The sequence below is a fragment of the Mercenaria mercenaria genome, chromosome 13, assembly GCF_021730395.1.
Source record: "Mercenaria mercenaria strain notata chromosome 13, MADL_Memer_1, whole genome shotgun sequence".
Taxonomy (NCBI): domain Eukaryota; kingdom Metazoa; phylum Mollusca; class Bivalvia; order Venerida; family Veneridae; genus Mercenaria; species Mercenaria mercenaria.
Window position 1 is genome coordinate 40,368,270 of NC_069373.1, and position 20,694 is coordinate 40,388,963.

Genomic DNA, 20,694 nt, shown 5'->3' on the forward strand with positions numbered 1-20,694 from the left:
TGGTACTGATCACTCTTGTGAAGTTTCGTTGAAATCCGGCCAGTAGTTTGACATGTGAAAGCCAGACAAGATTTTTGTATTTTTAGCTCTTGTTGCCAATTTGTGCAGCGAAGTGAAACATGCTGGAAAAATGCTCACTTAGGCTTGGTATTGATCACTCCTATGAAGTCTCATCAAAATTCGGCCAGCATTAGACCTGTGAAAGCCAGACAAGATTTTTCTATTTTTAGCTCTTGTAGACATTGGAATTTCCACTGGACATAAAATTACGTTTTTCAAGAAATATGACATTGTTATATAGATACAGATATGCTGCAACACCAGCCAAGTTCCCCCACATTTTTGTACGGAAAAAAACTCCGGCAATTTATGGATCTTGTACAACTTTTATAAACGGTAAGGTACTATTACCTGAGGGAAAATATCATTATCATGGTGTTTGAAAGTCTTTAAATGTATTCACCATGATCAATATAATATACAATGAATATTTTGTAGAAAATAAATTCACCCTTTATATGCACAACCACACACTTATCTACATTATTTTACATGATTACATATACATCTCATATGTAGATCTGTAACATTTAAATATGTCATAAAACAAGCTTAAATCTGGATGGGAAAAGGCTGGCACAGTTAATGCTATTTGTTTGACTGACTCGTGTAGCCTTCTGTAAATCAAGGCCAGTAGTAACCAAGCAATCTCTTTTCATAAATGCTGACTTCAATTTTTGAAATCATTTAGTTTGCCATGTGTATATTATTGAGAATAAGTTATTTTTCATTAGTTGTAGTTGCAACAAAATTCATTCTGTGGAGGTCTGTCATAACATTTTAAGTAAATTGTATCAAATGAATTATAACTTTTTTTCACAGAAACATAGAAAAGACAATACATAAATATCTTTAAAATGATAAATGACTGAAGTATTTTACTATCTATAATATATATTTATAGGTATCTGATTAACCATTACCCTGCTAAACTAAAATGGACCGGTCCATCATTCAATTTGGACAGTACCATTTATTATCCATAGGGGTGTTCAGGGTGTTCACTGAAAATTACTGACTGAATAGCGAACAGAGCAGACCATGATCAGGCTGCACGGATGTGCAGGCTGATCATGGTCTGCTCTTGTTGTAAAGGCAGAACCACTTGCAACAGCAAGCTAAAGGTTAACTGCACAATGATTTTAAGATCTGAGATTTAAGATTACAATATGGCTAATTTTTGTGTTGTTATCAATGTGGAATCAAGAATTAGTGCTCACATGAAAGTGCTTTAAAAGCTCTAAATTAGGCTCTTATTAATAAATCTATGTTTACAGTAAACTGACATTGACACTCTATGATATGGTGTTCAACACTTCTGGATTTGCAGGATGGATAAGCACAAAGCTTACCCCACCCAAAATTTTGAAGGAGGCATTTGAAACCTGCTATAATGTTTGGTATCAACAAAGAGAACTACAATACCATATCATTTAACATTGATGAAGAATGTCACTATAAAATGACAAAATGACAAAATAACAAACTGATGTTATATTTTCTTGCAACAGAAATGTCTTAGAATTTAAATCAAAAGTTTGTTGAACTGCCATCAACAGAACTGTAATAATTTATTAAAGTGTTTATAACCAAATGAAAATGTGTGCTTTAGATCATATATGAATCTTGCTCAAATATCACACCTTGACTTTTAATGCTTGAAACAGTCTGAATTCTTGAAATTTATTTTATATTAAAAAATATTTTAAAAATGAGGCTCTTCATTTTTTATCACCTTGAAATGCTTGTTCAGGCGCAGCAAACAAACATGTTTTAAAGATGGCTTGGTGGACTTCCTAAAGACATCACAAATTTGTTGGTAAATTATTGAATATAGTTTTAATGAAATTATATTGTCTGGTATCAATGATGGTTATACTATATAAGTTTGCAATGCTTTATTTCATAATTTACCAGCCTTAATAAAGAACAGTGTTCATAACAGTTGGCTGTCAGGAGAATGTCAAAACAACAACATAACAACATCAAAACAATGTCAAACATTTTCAAATTTCACAAACAGGTAGCAACGAAAATTGCCATATATTTGCTAATAACAGGTCAAAATTCAAGAAACAAAGACTTCTGATCTCAGTATATGTAGACTGTATTTTGCAGAATGCAGTAAAAACTCAAAATGTCAAAATTTTGTCAAATGGCCCAAAATCGCATGTCGCTGCTCAATAATAATCAAGTCCATTTACAATAACAGAGATATGGTGAAAAAAGCATCAAATTTAAACTTAAATACTATGTAAAAAGGGGTCATAATTCATAAAATACTGATGCAAGAGATATGGCCCTTGTGTCATATGATGTGAGTGCTGATGTGGAACAACTATTTTAAGTCTGAATCAAATCCATTTAGTAATAACTGAGATAGAGTGAAAGTGCATCAAAACTTTAACCTGAAATCTTCAGTAAAAAGGGGGATAATTCATATAATATTGCCGCCAAAGTTATGGCCCTTGTGTCAAATGATGTGGGTGATGATGTAGAAGAACCATTTTAAGTTTGAATCAAATCCACTTAACAATAACTGAGATAGAGTGAAAGTGCACCAAAACTTTATGCTGAAATTACAAAGGGGGATAATTCATGAAATATTGGTGCAAGAGTTATAGCCCTTGTGTCATATGTTGTGTTTGATGATGTGGAACAACTGTTCTAAGTCTGAATCAAATTCTTTCTGAAATTATAGAGATACAATGAAAATGCATCAAAATTAACCTTAAATTCTAAGTAACAATGGGGCATAATTCATGAAAAATTGGTGCCAGATTTGTCGACCTTGTGTCATATGATGTGGTGATGATGTGGAACAACTGTTTTAAGTTTGAATCAAACCCATTCAGCAATAACTGAGATAGAGTGAAAATGAACCAAAACTTTTAACTTAAAATTCTAAGTAAAAAAGGGTGATAATTCATGAAATATTAGTGTAAGAGTTATTATCCTTGTGCCATATGATGCTGATGATGATTAGGAATAACAATTTTAAGTTTGACACAAATCCGTCTAGTAGTTACAGAGAAAAACAGAAAGTGCATCAAAATTTTAACCAAGGTGCGGACGTGAAAGGACGCCACCAAGTAGAAAGCTGACCATACTTCGTAACTATAGTCGAGCTAAAAATAATCACTATGTGTAAAATTATAACTTAAAATATCACTTAAGTTATGGTTACACTGGCAGATACCCTGATTCTGGTACAGTAGTTATGTATTGTATTGGTAGGGAAAAAAAATGCCTTTTCATATATGATGGAGCCCTGTTGGAGATGATTTAAAAAACATGATAATAACTAGAGATGCTTTTGAGAAAAGCGCATGTCTCCCACAACTGCCTAATCATCAAAATAGTAAGTCAGTCTTTATATACTGTTTATTTAATCCACATGTGCATGCGCTTTCCTGACACCAAAAGGACGCATATACTACTAGTAGTATAGGCGCTGGTTTAGGGGTAAAACTGCGCAAGAAATCTGAGTGTTTTGGTAAACCAAGGGCCATAATTCCGAAGTGCCTAGGCCGATTTGGCTAGTTATTGAACTTGGCTGAGCACTTATTGGCAGACACATTTTGTTGAAGTTTGGTGAAGATCGGATGAGAATTGTTCGACTTAGAGTGCGGACAAGCTTTGTGACAGACAGACAGACACACACACAGACTGGAGTAAATCAATATGTCTCCCACACCACTGTGTGGTGGGAGACATAATAATATCTGTCATGTGTTTACGAGTTATTGCCCAATGCGCAGCTGCCCTCGGGATGGATATTTCTACAATTTGTAAACACGACATATTTTTCTTGCATATCGTATACATATAAGCTTTTTATTCTGACAGATAATTTTTCTTGTATACCGCATTTTACAAATAATAGAATAATTAAAGCAAACAGAAATACTTTCTTTGTAGCACTCTTTTTTTACAGTAGAATATGTACACAAAGTGTGGGAAATGAACGTCCATAAGCAGAAGCAACATCATGACATTTCAGTGACGCAGAATAACAAAGTTCCACTTTAGTTTTATCATTTGTAGTGTAACGGTATTTTCTTACCATAAAATAACATATTTTGAATAGAGAAATATACTATAAGGAACTATAAGGGGAGAAATTATCAAGGTACCTGAATTTTTCATTTTTTACATAAACAATAAATAATCAATGCATGAATCGCTAGTTGTCATTTACAGCCCGAGAGTCATCTGGCATGGGGGTGCCAGATCTGTTTTGCTGGCAAAGGGTAAAATCACCAGAAACTCAAGTCTGGTGTGCAAGAAAGAATTATCTGGTCAACTCTTTTTGAAACTAGTTACCACTTTAAACAAGAACAAGAGCTGTCCGTAAGACAGCCAAGCTCGACTATTCGAAATATTGTCCCAGAAGCAGGAAAATATTACCCAAAAAGGTTAAATATCAAAAGAGTTTTAAGTTCAAAAAGGGGGAATAAATTGACCAAAATGCATATCAGTTATGGGACTTGCTGCTATCAACTAGTTTTATAACCCCGAAGGCACATGTAAAGTTTCAATTCAATATCTGCATTAGTTTTGGAGATAGAAACTTGCATGTAAAACTTTAACCAGAATTTTCAAAGTCCAAAAGGGGGCATAATTTGCCCAAAATACATGCCAGAGTTATAGGACTTGATCCAGTGAGGTTAGTAATTGATCTAGAAAAAGAAAAAATAAGTTTCAAATCTATATGCCTTTTAGTAATAGCTGTATGTACTTGCACGCAAAAGTTTAACCAGAATTTGCTAAGTCCAAAAGGGGACATAATTTGGCCAAAATGAAGGTCAGAGTTATGGGACTTGCTGCTATCAACTAGTTTTATAACCCCGAAGACACATGTGAAGTTTCAAATCAATATCTGCATTAGTTTTGGAGATAATAACTTGCATGTAAAACTTTAACCAAAATTTTCTAAGTCTAAAAGGGGGCATAATTTGCTCAAAAAACATGTCAGAGTTATGGGACTTGACCCAGTGAGGTTGGTAATTGATCTAGAAAAAGAAAAAATAAGTTTCAAATCTATATGCCTTTTAGAAATAGCTGTATGTACTTGCACGCAAAACTTTAACCAGAATTTTCTAAGTCCAAAAGGGGAAATAATTTGGCCAAAATGAAAGTCAGCGTTATGGGACTTGCTGCTATCAACTAGTTTTATTACCCCGAAGACACATGTGAAGTTTCAAATCAATATCTGCATTAGTTTTGGAGATAGTAACTTGCATGTAAAACTTTAACCAAAGTTACTAAGTCCAAAAGGGGGCATAATTTGTTCAAAATACATGTCAGAGTTATGGGACTTGACCCAGAGAGGTTGGTAATTGACCTAGAAAAAGAAAAAATAAGTTTCAAAGCTATATGCCTTTAATTGGTGGCTGTATGTACTTGCATGCAAAAACTTAACCAAGGTGTGACGCCGACGCCGACGCCAGGGTGAGTAGAATAGCTAGACTATTCTTCGAATAGTCGAGCTAAAAATGTTCTTAACCAATGTGGGTCATGTAATCATAGTTCAAAATAAATCTAATTACAGTAAAACACCGCTCGCTCGAGGTCGCAAGGGGATGAGCAAAATGCTCGAGTTATCCATGGTTTCGAGCAACCCGAACATTGACCAACATAAGAAGAAAATTGAAGTTTGTTTTACCAATACCAACTGTCATCGCGACCATTTGCAGAGTAAACGGTGATGCGTAATAATAATATACTTCTGACATTTTCAAAAAAAAGTATTTCAAACGTTATCAATGCAGACGTTTCAATACGTAATTTGTAAATGGGACTTGTGAAGAAACAACTAGGACTATTTATTTTTATTTATCAACAAGTGCATATCAAAATTATCTTCTCAATTTTATGAAAAGGTTATATTATTTCCTTCATTTGCATGCAAACAATTGCTGATTAAAATACTAAGATCTCATGACAATCTTCTTGATCCCACAGAAGAGAAGATTTAAGTAATCAGTAATTCATATCTGATCAATAAAACTTTTTTTCAACTTTTTATCAATAATTATTTTCATTATCAGATCAAATATACCGACAAACAAACATTTAGGACTGGGAATAGACCACACAATTCTCACGGTGTGTGAACATTTTTAATTAACCGATATATTCTGACCACCGAAAAATTTGTGGTGTGAAAAATTTCGACTTCTCTGCTCGAGTTTGCCAGAAGCAACAAAGAGTAAATTAATACACAGGGACCAGATGTCATGCTCGAGCGATCGAGTTATCGATGCTTGACCCAGCCATGGTAATTTCACACAGAAAATAGAAGGAAATCGGCCGGGACCACATGAATTGTTCGAGCAAGCCCGGGTACTTGAGTCATCGATGCTTGAGCTAGTGGTGTTTCACTGTAATTTACTTTGACTGACCTGTCACTTGTTTATTAGTTTCTGTGTCAAACTATGAAACCTGACAGAAAGTAGAAGCTAAGTCAAAAATACATTGAACGATGGACATTATCAATAGTTTCTTAGTATGCTGTGTGAGATACTCATGTTTTCTGTACAAAAACTTAGCCTAGAATTTGTTTCCTTTAGTACAGACATTGCCATATCCTCAAATGACAAACATTTGAATAAATGCATCTAATGTTGAATTCCAACACTGAACCAAGAATCAATCAATAGCATCCTGGAATGTTGAGACACCTGTCTACAAACTCAGTGTTAATCCTTGTTTCAAATGAAGATACTTTCCTAAACTTACTTCGTATAGAAGAATTCTAAAGCAAGGTCATTCCAGTGTTTGTCGTCAGGGGGAACAACTGATTTTATTGCACAGGGAGAGTGACTCGCCCAATTATCACAGGCATAAACCACACCATACTGTCCTCTACCAATTTCTTTTCCCATCTGGGGCATTCCTGCAAACATCCAGTTACAGAAATTATTGTTTTATAGGAGCTTTTGGGGTACATTCTTATATGACTAGCAATGCTTAAAACATCACATAGATATAATGATGTCATGTCAATATGATATTTAGCGCCATGTATGCATCTAGAAATAGCACTTTCAGATTTGATCAAACATTTTACTTATAGACATATAAGCATTATAATATATAGCATATTTTAAACAAAATGTCACATTGTACAACTATCTTGATTAATATTTACACACATACAGAAATGGTCTTTTGCTTTGCAGAATAATTTGCCATCATTTTTGTTCAAACTGAACTCTTTTGCAAGATGTATTACCATTTACCGTCCTGGCATGAATAACAAGAGCTGTCTGTAAGACAGCGCGCTCCACTATTTGGCGATTTGACAGTAAAATGAATTTATGTCTCAATAAAAGACCTCTACTTTAAAAGGAAGATACACCAAGAAATAAAAAGACCCTCCTACTCAGAGGGTTTAAAGGGGATTGTTACCACACATGCAGATGATGATAATAAAGATACATTTTAAGTTTTCAGTCATTATCTTATATTGTACTGAAGTTATATCCAGAAAGCAAGGATTGCCAAAAACTTTAAGTATGAAAGGGGCATAATTCTGTCAAAAATACAATTAGAGTTTTGGGATCGTAACCACACATGCAGATGGTGATTAAAAAGAAATATTTTTAATTTCAAATCACTATCTTTTAAAGTACCAAAGATATGTCTATAAATGAAGCTGTCGAAAAATTTAACATGAAAGTAATTCCAAGTATAACAACTTGGGGTGACCTTGACCTTGGGTATAATAGGCCCAGCCCCTGCACATACTTTTTTGTATGCTGGACAAAGTTTATGTGAAGTTACAGTAAGATATAAGCAATAGTTACAAAGATATGACAGAAAAACAAAGGTTGCTGAAAAACTTTAACCTTAAAAATAACCTGAGTATAACACCTTGGTGACCTTAACCTTGGGTATAATAGGCCAAGCCCCTGCATATACTTTGTTTGCATGCTGGACAAAGTTTACGTGAAGTTACAGTAAGATATAAGCAATAGTAACAAAGATATGACAGAAAAACAAAGGTTGCCGAAAAACTTTTACCTTATAAATAACCTAAGTATAACACCTTCGTGACCTTAACCTTGGGTATAATGGACCCAGCCCCTGCACATACTTTGTTTGTATGCTGGACAATGTTTATGAGAACTTGGAGTAAGATATAAGCAACAGTAACAAAGATATAACAGAAAAACAAAGGTTGCCGAAAAACTTTAACATTAAAAATAACCTAAGTATAACACCTTGGTGACCTTAACCTTGGGTATACTGAGCAACCACGTGCTTCTCAAAAATCGAGTATCTTCGGCGATTATTGCCTAAAAATAATTGGTTTTGGAAAAAAAATGGCCGCTGAAAGGGGTCAAATATGATGGTCGGGAGGCAATTTCGGTGGCCGCTGAATAAAGTGATAAAATAGAGAAAAATCCGTCGGGGGCATCATAAAATGACCGCTGAACGGAGGTGACCACTGATCGGAGGTGACCGTTAGTACAGGTTAGACTGTAATGGGCTTAGCCCCTGCAGATACTTTGTTTGCATGATGAACAATGTTAATGTCAAGTAACAGTGAGATATAAGCAATATTAGCAAAGAAAAACAAAGGTTGGCGAAAAACTTTTAACCAAGAAAACTCATGCCGACGCCGGAGCCAGTAGAATAGCACCCCTGTTGTCCAAATAGTGGAGCTAAAAAATTGGCGCAATGCAAGCTCAAAGGAACAGTTCTATATATTTGATCTAAATTTGACAATAAGACATATTAATTTAGATTCAAAATATTTTATAGCGAAACCTTGTTTGAACACTTTTTATACACTTGAGCGGTTATACGTCATTAGACATAAATTTGCTCGAGCTGTGCAACCATAAGTTATTATACCTGACATATAACTGCCCATCATGTATAAATAGTGTTAAAACATGGTTTTGCTATATAAATTATTTCTTAAATCAGCAAACCGTGCATGTGCTTCTATTTTTTTTTCAGAATGATATTTTAAAATCAGAGAATGACCAAAAAAAAAAAAAAATTGTAGAAAAAATCTTTTCATAATTATCATAAACAGTAAGTTAAAAATATATACAGTAAATCTGTTAGTTTGTATGACCTGTTTACAATAAAAAAACATGTTTCTTTTTTCTCAGTCAAGAAGCACATTGCAGTAACTTGATTTTAAGGCCTGTTTTAAGATCTTACCATATAGGATGAGATCTTTCAGAGATGTACTCTCAAGTGCTACCTTTGCTACACGTGGAGCATGCACCTTCCGAAGTTTGAGTCTTTCCTCCTCAATCTTATCCAATCTCCCACCATGCTTCACTTCAAGCTGTTTCAAAGCTGACAGAAATGCTTCATGAGATTTGTTTAGGCGATCTTTAATCTGTGAGGATATACTCTTTGCTAACCTACATGTAGAAACAATACACAAAGTCAGTCAGTGAATCTAATACATATGATGTAGTTAAAGTACTTATACTTTTTCTATCAGCTATGTTTCCACTCCAAACAATCAAACTCACAACTTTAAAATTTATCATTTTTCATATGAATGGTTCCTATTATTTGGCAATTTTCATTTAAGACTGCTAGCTAACATTTTAGCACTAACCTCAGTACTAGGGCTTGCCAACATATTGGTACTTGCCTAGCAGTACTAAAGCTTGCCAACATATTCGTACTTGCCTAGCAGCACTGAGGCTAACTTGCCTAGAAGCACTGAGGCTAACTAACTACCACCCACCTAGTAGCTCTGAGGCTAGTTAAAGTATTGCCACATGCCTAGCAGAATTGAGGCTAGCTAATATATTGCCACTCACCTAGTAGCACTGAGGCTAGTTAAAGTATTGCCACATGCCTAGCAGAATTGCGGCTAGCTAATATATTGCCACTCACCTAGTAGCTCTGAGGCTAGTTAAAGTATTGCCACATGCCTAGCAGAACTGAGGCTAGCTAATATATTGCCACTCACCTAGTAGCACTGAGGCTAGTTAAAGTATTGCCACATGCCTAGCAGAATTGAGGCTAGCTAATATATTGCCACTCACCTAGTAGCACTGAGGCTAGTTAAAGTATTGCCACATGCCTAGCAGAATTGAGGCTAGCTAATATATTGCTACTCACCTAGTAGCTCTGAGGCTAGTTAAAGTATTGCCACATGCCTAGCAGAATTGAGGCTAGCTAATATATTGCCATCCACCTAGTAGCTCTGAGGCTAATTAAAGTATTGCCACATGCCTAGCAGAATTGAGGCTAGCTAATATATTGCCACTCACCTAGTAGCACTGAGGCTAGTTAAAGTATTGCCACATGCCTAGCAGAATTGAGGCTAGCTAATATATTGCCACTCACCTAGTAGCTCTGAGGCTAGTTAAAGTAGCAGAATTAAGGCTAGCTAATGTATTGCCATTCATCTAGTAGCACTAAAGCTACTGAGGCAAGTTAATATATTGCAGCACTGAAGCAAGCTAACATACTGTCACTCACCTATCAGCAATAAGGCTAGCTAACATATTGTTATTTATCTAGAAGTATTTAGACCATCTAACATATCATCGATCACCTTGGAGCACTAAGGCTAGTTAATATTATCAGCACTCATTTATCAGCACTGAGGCTAGCTAACATATCACCAGTCACCTAGCAGCACTGAGGCTAGCTAACATGTCCTCATCAACAGAGCAACACTGAGACTAGCTAACATGTCCTCATCAACAAAGCAGCACCGAGACTAAGCTAACATGTCTTTCTATTAATATCTCTTTAAATATTTTGAGTATAGGTTAGAATTTTTACAGGAGTTGCATATGGTTGAAGGTTTCTAAAAAAAGTCAAAAAATTCATTTACAGTCAAAATGTCAGAGAGATCCTTTACATTTTAATGTGGTGATATGTCCTCATCAACCAAGCAGCACTGAGACTAGTTAACATACCAGCATTCACCAAGTAGCACTGAAACTAGCTAACATGTCCTCATTCACCAAGCAACACTGAGACTAGCCAACATGTTTTCACTCACCTAGCATTGCTGATTCTAACTTCATGGAGCACTGAGACTAGCTAACATGTCCTCACACCACCGAGCACTAAGAGTATCTAGCTAACATGTCCTCATACCAAGGAGCACTGGGACTAGCTAACATGTCCTCACACCACAGAGCACTGAGACTAGCTAACATGTCCTCATACCACGGTGCACTGAGACTAGCTAACATGTCCTCACACCATGGAGCACTGTGACTAGCTAACATGTCCTCACACCACAGAGCACTGAGACTAGCTAACATGTCCTCACACCATGGAGCACTGAGACTAGCTAATATGTCCTCACACCATGGAGCACTGAGACTAGCTAACATGTCCTCCCACCATGGAGCACTGAGACTAGCTAATATGTCCTCACACCATGGAGCTCTGAGACTAGCTAACATGTCCTCACACCACAGAGCACTGATACTACACACCGAGGAGCGCTGAGACTAGCTAACATGTCCTCCCACCATGGAGCACTGCAACTAGCTAACATGTCCTCACTAACCTAGCAGTGCTGAGACTAGCTAAAATACCAGCATTTACGTAGCAGTGCTGAGACTAGCTAACATGTCCTCATTCAACAAGCAACACTGAGACTAGCCAACATGTTTTCACTCACCTAGCATTGCTGAACCTCACACCATGGAGCACTGAGACTAGCTAGCATGTCATCACACCATGGAGCACTGAGACAAGCTTACATGTCATCACATCATGGAGCACTGAGACAAGCTAACATGTCCTTACACCATGGAGCACTAAGACAAGCTAACATGGCCACACACCATGGAGCACTGAGACTTGCTAACATGTCATCAAACCATGGAGTACTGAGAATAGCTTACATGTCATCACACCATGGAGCACTGGGACTAGCTAACATGCCATCATGGAGCAAAGAGACTAGCTAACATGTCCTCACACCATGGAGGACTGAGAGTAGCTAACATGTCATCACACAATGGAGCACCGAGACTAGCCAACATGTTTTCACTCACCTAACATTGCTGAACCTCACACCATGGAGCACTGAGACTTGCTAACATGTCCTCACACCACCAAGCGCTGAAACTTGCTAACATGTCGTCATTCACCAAGCAGCACTGAGACTAGCTAACATGTCCTCACACCATGAAGCACTGAGACTTGTTAACATGTCGTCATTCACCAGGCAGCACTGAGACTATCATTGTTCACCTAGCAGCATTGCGATTAGCTAACATGTCTCCGCTCACCTAGCAACACTGAGATTTGCTAACTTAGCAGCACTGAAACTAACTAATCAATAAGCACATGTAGCAGCATTATAGTGTCACATACCTAGCAGTACTGAAACAAGCTAAAATATTGGTACTCACCTAGCAGCACTGAGACTAGTTAACATATCGGCTGCAACTTTTGTCTTCCATTCATCATCAATCTTGGGACTCTGGCTCCATGGCATGGCTTGAACCAGCTGAAAAGGTTAAGTATGATCAATCTTGTTTCATGCATGCATTTTCAGTTTAAACCATTCGATAGTGCTTTAAGGTATGTCTGGTGCCAGGATGAGTACAAAGACTCACTCAAGTAATTCATGTCCCCCACATTTTCTTTCTACTTTCAAACTGAAAAATCACCCTGCTGTAAAAGTACATACATTGAAATGATTTTCTACTTTGACCTACTTAGTGCTTCAGTTAGTTTATAAGCCAGCTTAAGCTGAAAATCAGATAGTAAATTGAGCAACAGAATTGCAACCACACCTAAATATGAAGGTATGTGATGTCACGGACATAAATAATGAATGCCGTTTTTAGATGTTATAGTTGTTTTAAATCAAGTTAAATAAATTTGAGCCTTTTATCATTTACCGTTATTATAGTTTCATAATTGCAGTTGTCACTTGGATGTTTTGTGTGTAAATAAGGAGGGGCGCCATGGGTTTCTTTACAGATGATTTCGGTACTTTACAACATCCAATTTACAACTTCAACACATTTTGGCATATTTATTAAAAACATTATGGAAATTTCTTGCAAAATTGATTTACAAGTTAAATCTAAAAACAATACTACCAATACCCAGACATGTTAAAAAAATAACATTCGTGCTTTGAATTAAGGCCCCCTTTTCTACATACAATTTGCAATTAATTTAAGATTTGGATTTTATCCAGGCTTGACCTGAAATTGAAAACAGGTCTCAAAATTCAAATTTCACTGGGCCTATAACTGATTAGTAATTGCTGGAAACAGCTATACCTATGCAGCATAGCACAAACAAATAGCAAGAGCTGTCACTGGAGACAGCGCGCTTGACTATTTCGATGCTGGATAGTGAAACTGGGCATATTTAACGAAGCTGGAGCTGTCTCTGGAGTGTTTAATGACTCCAACATGGATGAAGTATTGGATAATAGCTCAAGTCTGTGTGAAAGGTATTAAGAAATAAGAGAGATAAGTGAATCAAAACATTAAATATTAAGTATAGTTCTTAGGAAAAAGGGGGCATAATTCATGAAATATTGTTGCCAGAGTGATGCACCTTGTGTCATGTTGAATCAAATCCATTTAGTAATAACTTGAGATAAAGTGAAAATTTAATTCTAAGTAAAAGGGGCATAATTCATGAAAAATTGGTGCCAGAGTTATGGACTTTGTGTAATATGATTTGGGTGATAAGGTGGAACAACTATTTTAAGACTGAATCAAATCCATTCAGTAATAACTGAGTTAGAGTGAAAGTGCGTCAAAACTTTAACTTGAAATTCTAAGTAAAAAGGGGGGATAATTCATGAAATACTGGTGCAAGAGTTAAGGCCCTTGTGTCATATGATGTGAGTGAAGATGCTGAACAACTATTTTAAGTCTGAATCAAATCCATTTAGTATTAACTGAGATAGTTTGAAAGTGCACCAAAACTTTAACCTGAAATTCTAAGTAAAAAGGGGGGATAATTCATGAAATATTGGTGCAAGAGTTATGGCCCATGTGTCATATGATGTGAGTGATGATGTAGAACAACTATTTTAAGTCTGAATCAAATCCATTTAGTAAATTCTAAGTAAAACGGGGGGATAATTCATGAAATATTGGTGCCAGAGTTATGACCCTTCTGCCATATGATGTGGGTGATGATGTTGAACAACTATTTTAAGTTTGAATCAATTCCATTTAGTAATAACTGAGATAAAGTGAAAGTGCACCAAAACTTTAACCTGATATTCTAAGTAAAAAGGGGGTATAATTCATGAAATATTGGCACTAGAGTTATGATCCTTGTGCCATATGATGTGGGTGATGATGAGGAACAACTATTTTAAGTTTGAAGTAAATCCATCAGAAATAAAAAAGATAAAGAGAAAGTGCATCAAAACTTTAAACAAAGTGCGGACGTGGAAGGACGCCGACGCCACACCAGGTCGTGTAGGATATCTGTCCATACTTCGTATAGTCAAGCTAAAAATGAATAAAACACAAATGTCTACAAAGTTTTAGATCATACGTCACAGTATTTTGAAGTTATTGAGTGGGAACCAACACTGCAAACAGACATATGGGTGACCAGCAACATAACATAGCATGTCCTCTGATCTCTTCACATGACAGAGACCATTACTTTTCAATAACAAACCTAAAAATCAGAATGGGTCTATGGTGAATATTTTTTATAACTAACAATCACTGTGTCTTTGACCCCTGACTTTAACCAAATAGCCTACAAATAAATAGAGGTCATGCACTGCCCATGAACAATGTACAAGAGCTGAGATCCATGTGCATATTAAGTTCGAGGTTCATGGGTGCCAACATTATTAAAAGTCACTTGCTGCCAAAGAGCAATGTGCCTGCCAAGTTTTAAGGTCATAGATGAAGTTGGGCAGAAACTGAGTTTGACCTTTAGACTCATGCCCTCAAAATCAATAGAGGTCATCCACAGTCACTGTGATCCTGACCTTTGACTAAATGATCTCAAGATCAATAGGGTTCATGTTCTGGTAATAATTCTGCAAAGTTTGAGGGTCACAGGTCAAATGGCTCTAAAACTATTGAGAAGAAATTGATATGCCCTCAAACTCAATAGGGGTTATCCACTGCCCATGGGCAATGTGTCTGAGAAGTAAAAAGATTTGAGGTCAGACACATGGGATTTAACAAGCCTTGGTTGTTTCTGCACATGTGCATTTACAAATAGCATACTGATATGTCTGTTACCACAAATTATGTTTGTACTACAGACTTTGAAAATATTGTGTGTTGTTTATGGATCATGTGTTAGCAATTAATGGATGACCATAAGTAATTAGTAATGCTGAAAAAGGGATATTTTCAGGGAAAGAATGTTGTACATAGGACTGTGATATTACACAACACTGTTTCTTTAAAAAAAAACAAGAGATCACAGAGTGATCTTGGCGCCCACCAATGTGCCATTTTTGAGTGTTCCAAATTTCTAGACTTATTGACTAGCTCAAGGTCAAATTTTATTTCCGTACACAACACTGTGCATGTGGTCCAAATTCGAAAGCTGTAGCTTGAGAAATGTGAAAGTAGGTCACTAGGTCAATGTCAAGGTCAAAGTTTGTTTCGGTACACAATCCTATGCATGTGGTCTAAATTTGAAGCCTGTAGCCACAGAAATGTGAAATTAGGTCACTAGGTCAATCTTAAGGTCAAAGTTTATTTCGGTACACAAAACTATGCAAGTGGTCGAAATTTGAAGGCTGTAGCTTGAGAAATGTAAAAGTAGGTCACTAGGTCAAAATCAAGGTCAAATTTTATTTTGGAATACAAAACTATGCATGTGGTCCAAATTTGAAGCATGTACTTTCAAAAATGTGAAAGTAGGTCACTAGGTCAATGTAAAGGTCAAAGTTTGTTTCGGTACACAAAACTATGCATGTGGTCCAAATTTGAAGGCTGTAGCTTGAAAAATGTGAAAGTAGGTCACTAGGTCAATCTTAAGGTCAAAGTTTGTTTCGGTACACAAAACTATGCAAGTGGTCCAAATTTGAAGGCTATAGCTTGAAAAATGCAAAAGTAGGTCACTAGGCCAAAATCAAGGTCAAATTTTATTTTGGAATACAAAACTATGCATGTGGTCCAAATTTGAAGCCTGTACCTTAAAAATGTGAAAGTAGGTCACTAGGTCAATGTAAAGGTCAAAGTTCATTTCAGTACACAAAACTATGCAAGTGGTCCAAACTTGAAGGCTGTAGCTTGAGAAATGTAAAAGTAGGTCACTAGGTCAAAATCAAGGTCAAATTTTATTTCGGAATACAAAACTATGCATGTGGTTCAAATTTGAAGCCTGTACCTTCAAAAATGTGAAAGTAGGTCACTAGGTCAATGTGAAGGTCAAAGTTTTTTTCAGTACACAAAACTATGCATGTGGTCCAAATTTGAAGGCTGTAGCTTGAGAAATGTGTAAGTAGGTCACTAGGTCAAAATCAATGTCAAATTTAATTTTAAAACACGGAACTATGCATATGGTCTAAGTTTGACGCCTGTACCTTCAAAAATGTGAAAGTAGGCCACTAGGTCAAAATCAAGGTCAAAGTTTTTTCCAGTGCACAAAACTATGCATGTGGTCCAAATTTGAAGGCTGTAGCTACAGAAATGTGGAAGTAGGTCACTAGGTCAAAATCAAGGTCAACTCATGTCAAGGTTCATCTTGCCACTTAAAAATATACATGTGGTCAAAATTTGAATGTTGTAGTTATTGACAAGAACATTTTAAAAGCTTTTCTCTATATAAGTCTATATGAACCATGTGACCCCCGGGGCGGGGCCATTTTTGACCCTAGGGGCATAATTTGAACAAACTAGGTAGAGAACCACTAGATGATGCTATATTACAAGTATCAAAGCCCTAGGCTTTGTGGTTTGGACAAGAAGATTTTCTAAGTTTTTCCCTATATAAGTCTATGTAAACCATATGACCCCCAGGGCGGGGCCATATTTGACCCTAGGGGTATAATTTGAGCAATCTTAGTTGAAGACTACTAGATGATGTCACATACAAAATATCAAAGCCCTAGACCCTGTGGTTTTGGACAAGAGGTTTTTCAAAGTTTTTCCCTATATAAGTCTATATAAACCATGTGACCCCCAGGGCGGGGCCATATTTGACCCCAGAGAAATAATTTGAATAATCTTGGTAGAGGACCAATAGATGATGCTTCAAACCAAATATCAAAGCCCTAGGCTCTGTGGTTTTGGACAAGAAGGTTTTCAAAGTTTTTCCCTATATAAATCTATGTAAAATATAGAAATAAACAAAGGGCCATAACTCCCTCATAAATTGTTGAACCAGTCTGATTTTCAGGGGGACACAACTAGGGTACCAATACATCATTCTGACAAAGTTTGGTCAAAATCCCCCCAGTAGTGTCTGAGGAGATGCGATAACGAGAAATTGTTAACGGACGGACGGACGGACGGAATGACGGACCGACCACGGACGCAGAGTGATTTTAATAGCCCACCATCTGATGATGGTGGGCTAAAAATGTAAACAAACTTAAATCTTAAGCTGCTAACTATTTATGTTGCTTTAAACAATGGATAACTGGATCACTTTGCTCATCCCCGAAAGTTCTCCAGCAGTTGGTGTTATGCAGCATTTTGAATTTGTACGTTGCTCTTTGCAAAAATACAAACTATGGCTAGTATTATCAAATCAACAGTAAACAAGTATCAATCAAACTTGAAGAATCCTTTTTTCATTTAAAATACACTATACATGTACTTTGTATTGGGTACAAACATATTAAGAATACAATATTAAAACAGTAATGTAACACTACTAGGTAAAAGACAAGAACTGTTCCGGCATTTTAACTTACCTTTTTCATTTTCCTGCGAAAGCTAAACCCAAGTGATATGTCAAGATTAATTTCCAATCTGTAGGCCGTCAAAACCATCTGTGCATATAGATTTATATCTTTCCTTATTAAAGACCAAGTAAATGTAAGACTTGACCATGCTAGATCATGCAAGATCAGTTGCTTAAAGAAACTAACGTGCGGAATTTAGCATGTGCCAAAAGGAAATTAGTTCTCCCGAGCAATAGGAAGCTCCTGAAGGTTATGAAATATGGTGATAGCTAAAGCCCTTAAGGTAGTTCTGCATGTTTGATAAACTGGAAGTAATGGCGTAACGTCATTTATCTGGAAAACATAGAATAAAGCCTGGATTTGGTGTACAGAAATGAAAATCATTTTATGAATTTATGGCAACAGGTGACTGAATTATTACAATGGCAACGTTACTATTTTTCTAATGTTAAAAATATGATATTAAAACATCTGGCATTGAAAAATGCATTAAAGATAGCTTGAAATGCGCGGAGTGAATTTTATTTTTCACCCAGAACAAGAGGTTAATTATGTATGCTAGTGTAGAGAGCAAGAAAAAATGCATATTTTGCACTCTTGCACCAAGAACAAAAGACAAATTACCTATGCTTTTATTTTAGTCGGGTGTGCTCCAAGTGCGCCCACCCCCTCTGGATCTGCCCTTGAAAGTTAATGCTGATATGTTTAAACATTTTGATAATGATTTTATTATTGGTGCAATGTATATACCACCCAATCAGTCACGCTTCATTATCAATGTCGATTTTCTCAAACTTGAAAACGAGATATCATCTATGTGTATTAAATACAAATATTGTTCGGTTTTAAGGGATGTAAATAGCCATACCTTGACCCCCGGTGATTTTGTTACTATAGAAGACTTTTTATCAAAGCAGATTTAAGATATAAACTAATTTATATATATTAAATGGTAGAGTGGGAAAGGATCATGATAAAGGTAACTTCGCTTTCATGAGAAATTCCGTAACAGATTATATGGCAGGCTTGTTTTAAAACAGCCTTTTTCTAGATTTTGAAGTAAAAGAAGCTGACACCTAATTTTCAGACAGGCCTGCGTTATTATCTGCCAACATAAAATGTTCACTTGTATATAGCACTGATAGTCTAAAAGCTGAGAAATACACAAATCCAAGTAAAATTGTTAAATCCCCGAAATGGAAAAATAATGTCTCAAATTTAGATAATAGATAAATAACGTCAACTGAGCAATCCCTTCACAGCTTAACAGGTGACATATCAAAAACTGAAGAAACAAGAGCACCGCCTTGCGGGTGCTGACGCTCATCTGATTTTTTTTAGTGTAATAGAAATATTGTCCTACCCATGATTTTCTAAGTCTAAAAAGGGCCATCATTCTTGCAAAAAGCAGGATAGAGTTATGTTTCTTGATGTACAGTGTCCACTTATGATGGTGAAAAACTGTTGCAAGTTTTAAAGCAATAGCTTTGATAGTTTATGAGAAAAGTTGACTTAAACATAATACTCAACCAAGAAAATGCTTTTCTAAGTCCAAAAGGGGCAATAATTATTGCAAAAAGCAGGATGGAGTTATGTTGCTTGCTGTACAGGGTCAGCTTATGATGGGGAACAAGTGTTGCAAGTTTCAAAGCAATAGCTTTGATAGTTTAAGAGAAAAAGTTGACCTAAACATAAAACTTAACCAAGAAATCTGATATTTTCTAAGTCCAAAAGGGGCCATAAATCTTGCAAAAAGCAGGACGGAGTTATGTTTCTTGCTGTACAGGGTCAACTTATGATGGTGAACAAGTGTTGCAAGTTTTAAAGCAATAGCTTTGATAGTTTAGGATTAAAGCTGACCTAAACATAAAACTTAACCAAGAAAACTGATTTTCTAAGTCCAAAAGGGGCAATAAATCTTGCAAAAAGCAAGATGGAGTTATGTTTCTTGATGTACAGGGTCAGCTTATGATGGTGAACAAGTATTCCAAGTTTCAAAGCAATAGCTTTGATAGTTTAGGAGAAAAGTTGACCTAAACATAAAACTTAACCAAGAAATCTGATATTTTCTAAGTACAAAAGGGGCCATAAATCTTGCAAAAAGCAAGATGGAGTTATATTTCTTGCTATACAGGGTCAGCTTATGATGGTGAACAAGTATTCCAAGTTTCAAAGCAATAGCTTTGATAGTTTAGGAGAAAAGCTGACCTAAACATAAAACTTAACCAGGCAACGCCGACGCAGACGCCGACGCCGACGCCGACGCCGACAACCGCTCAAGTGATGACAATAACTCATCATTTTTTTTCAAAAAATCAGATGAGCTAAAAAAGAACAATAAATCTGCGATAAAATTGGTAATCTGTTTAAATATTCCCCATATAAATCTTTTCCGCAAAGTTTATGCTCAAATGAAGACAAATCTTCAGTGGTATGTGCATCACTGTAACAAAGTAAGACGTAAATATAAACACGCTTAAAAATTGTATTGTTTACATATTAAGAATGACCTACATAAATAAGAATTAAACCGTGCCGCTAAAATTTATAAAGAATGAATACGTTTATGTATCAGCATAAAATGCGGAACAAACAAAAAATGAGAGAAATGCATTCTAGACAGCCTAAAGATTTTTTGAAAATTTTGAATAATTTAAATAAATACCCCCAAAACAAAATGGCAGGAATACATGAGTTTTACAAACATTTTAAGACTGTAAACTCTGACCCTTGTTATGGCGATAGCGAACAAATTAATCAGGAGGAATCGAGCTTTATTTCCAAGGACAATAAAA

At 36.1% G+C, this 20,694-nt stretch overlaps 1 protein-coding gene across 2 annotated transcripts in view; it reads right to left on the reverse strand.

Annotated features, from left to right (window-relative positions):
- LOC123528649 (dual serine/threonine and tyrosine protein kinase-like) overlaps positions 1 to 20,694 on the reverse strand; it is a 100,972-nt gene that overhangs the window by 28,920 nt on the left and 51,358 nt on the right. The window contains exons 6-9 of one of the 2 annotated variants that reach the window (XM_053521619.1): positions 17,909 to 17,986; positions 12,438 to 12,535; positions 9,247 to 9,455; positions 6,805 to 6,961 (exon numbers count right to left, since the gene is read on the reverse strand). In XM_053521619.1, the coding sequence (XP_053377594.1) occupies positions 6,805 to 6,961; positions 9,247 to 9,455; positions 12,438 to 12,535; positions 17,909 to 17,986 (542 nt within the window). The remainder of the gene's footprint in view (positions 1 to 6,804; positions 6,962 to 9,246; positions 9,456 to 12,437; positions 12,536 to 17,908; positions 17,987 to 20,694) is intronic. The other variant, XM_045308529.2, reaches the window with a different exon arrangement.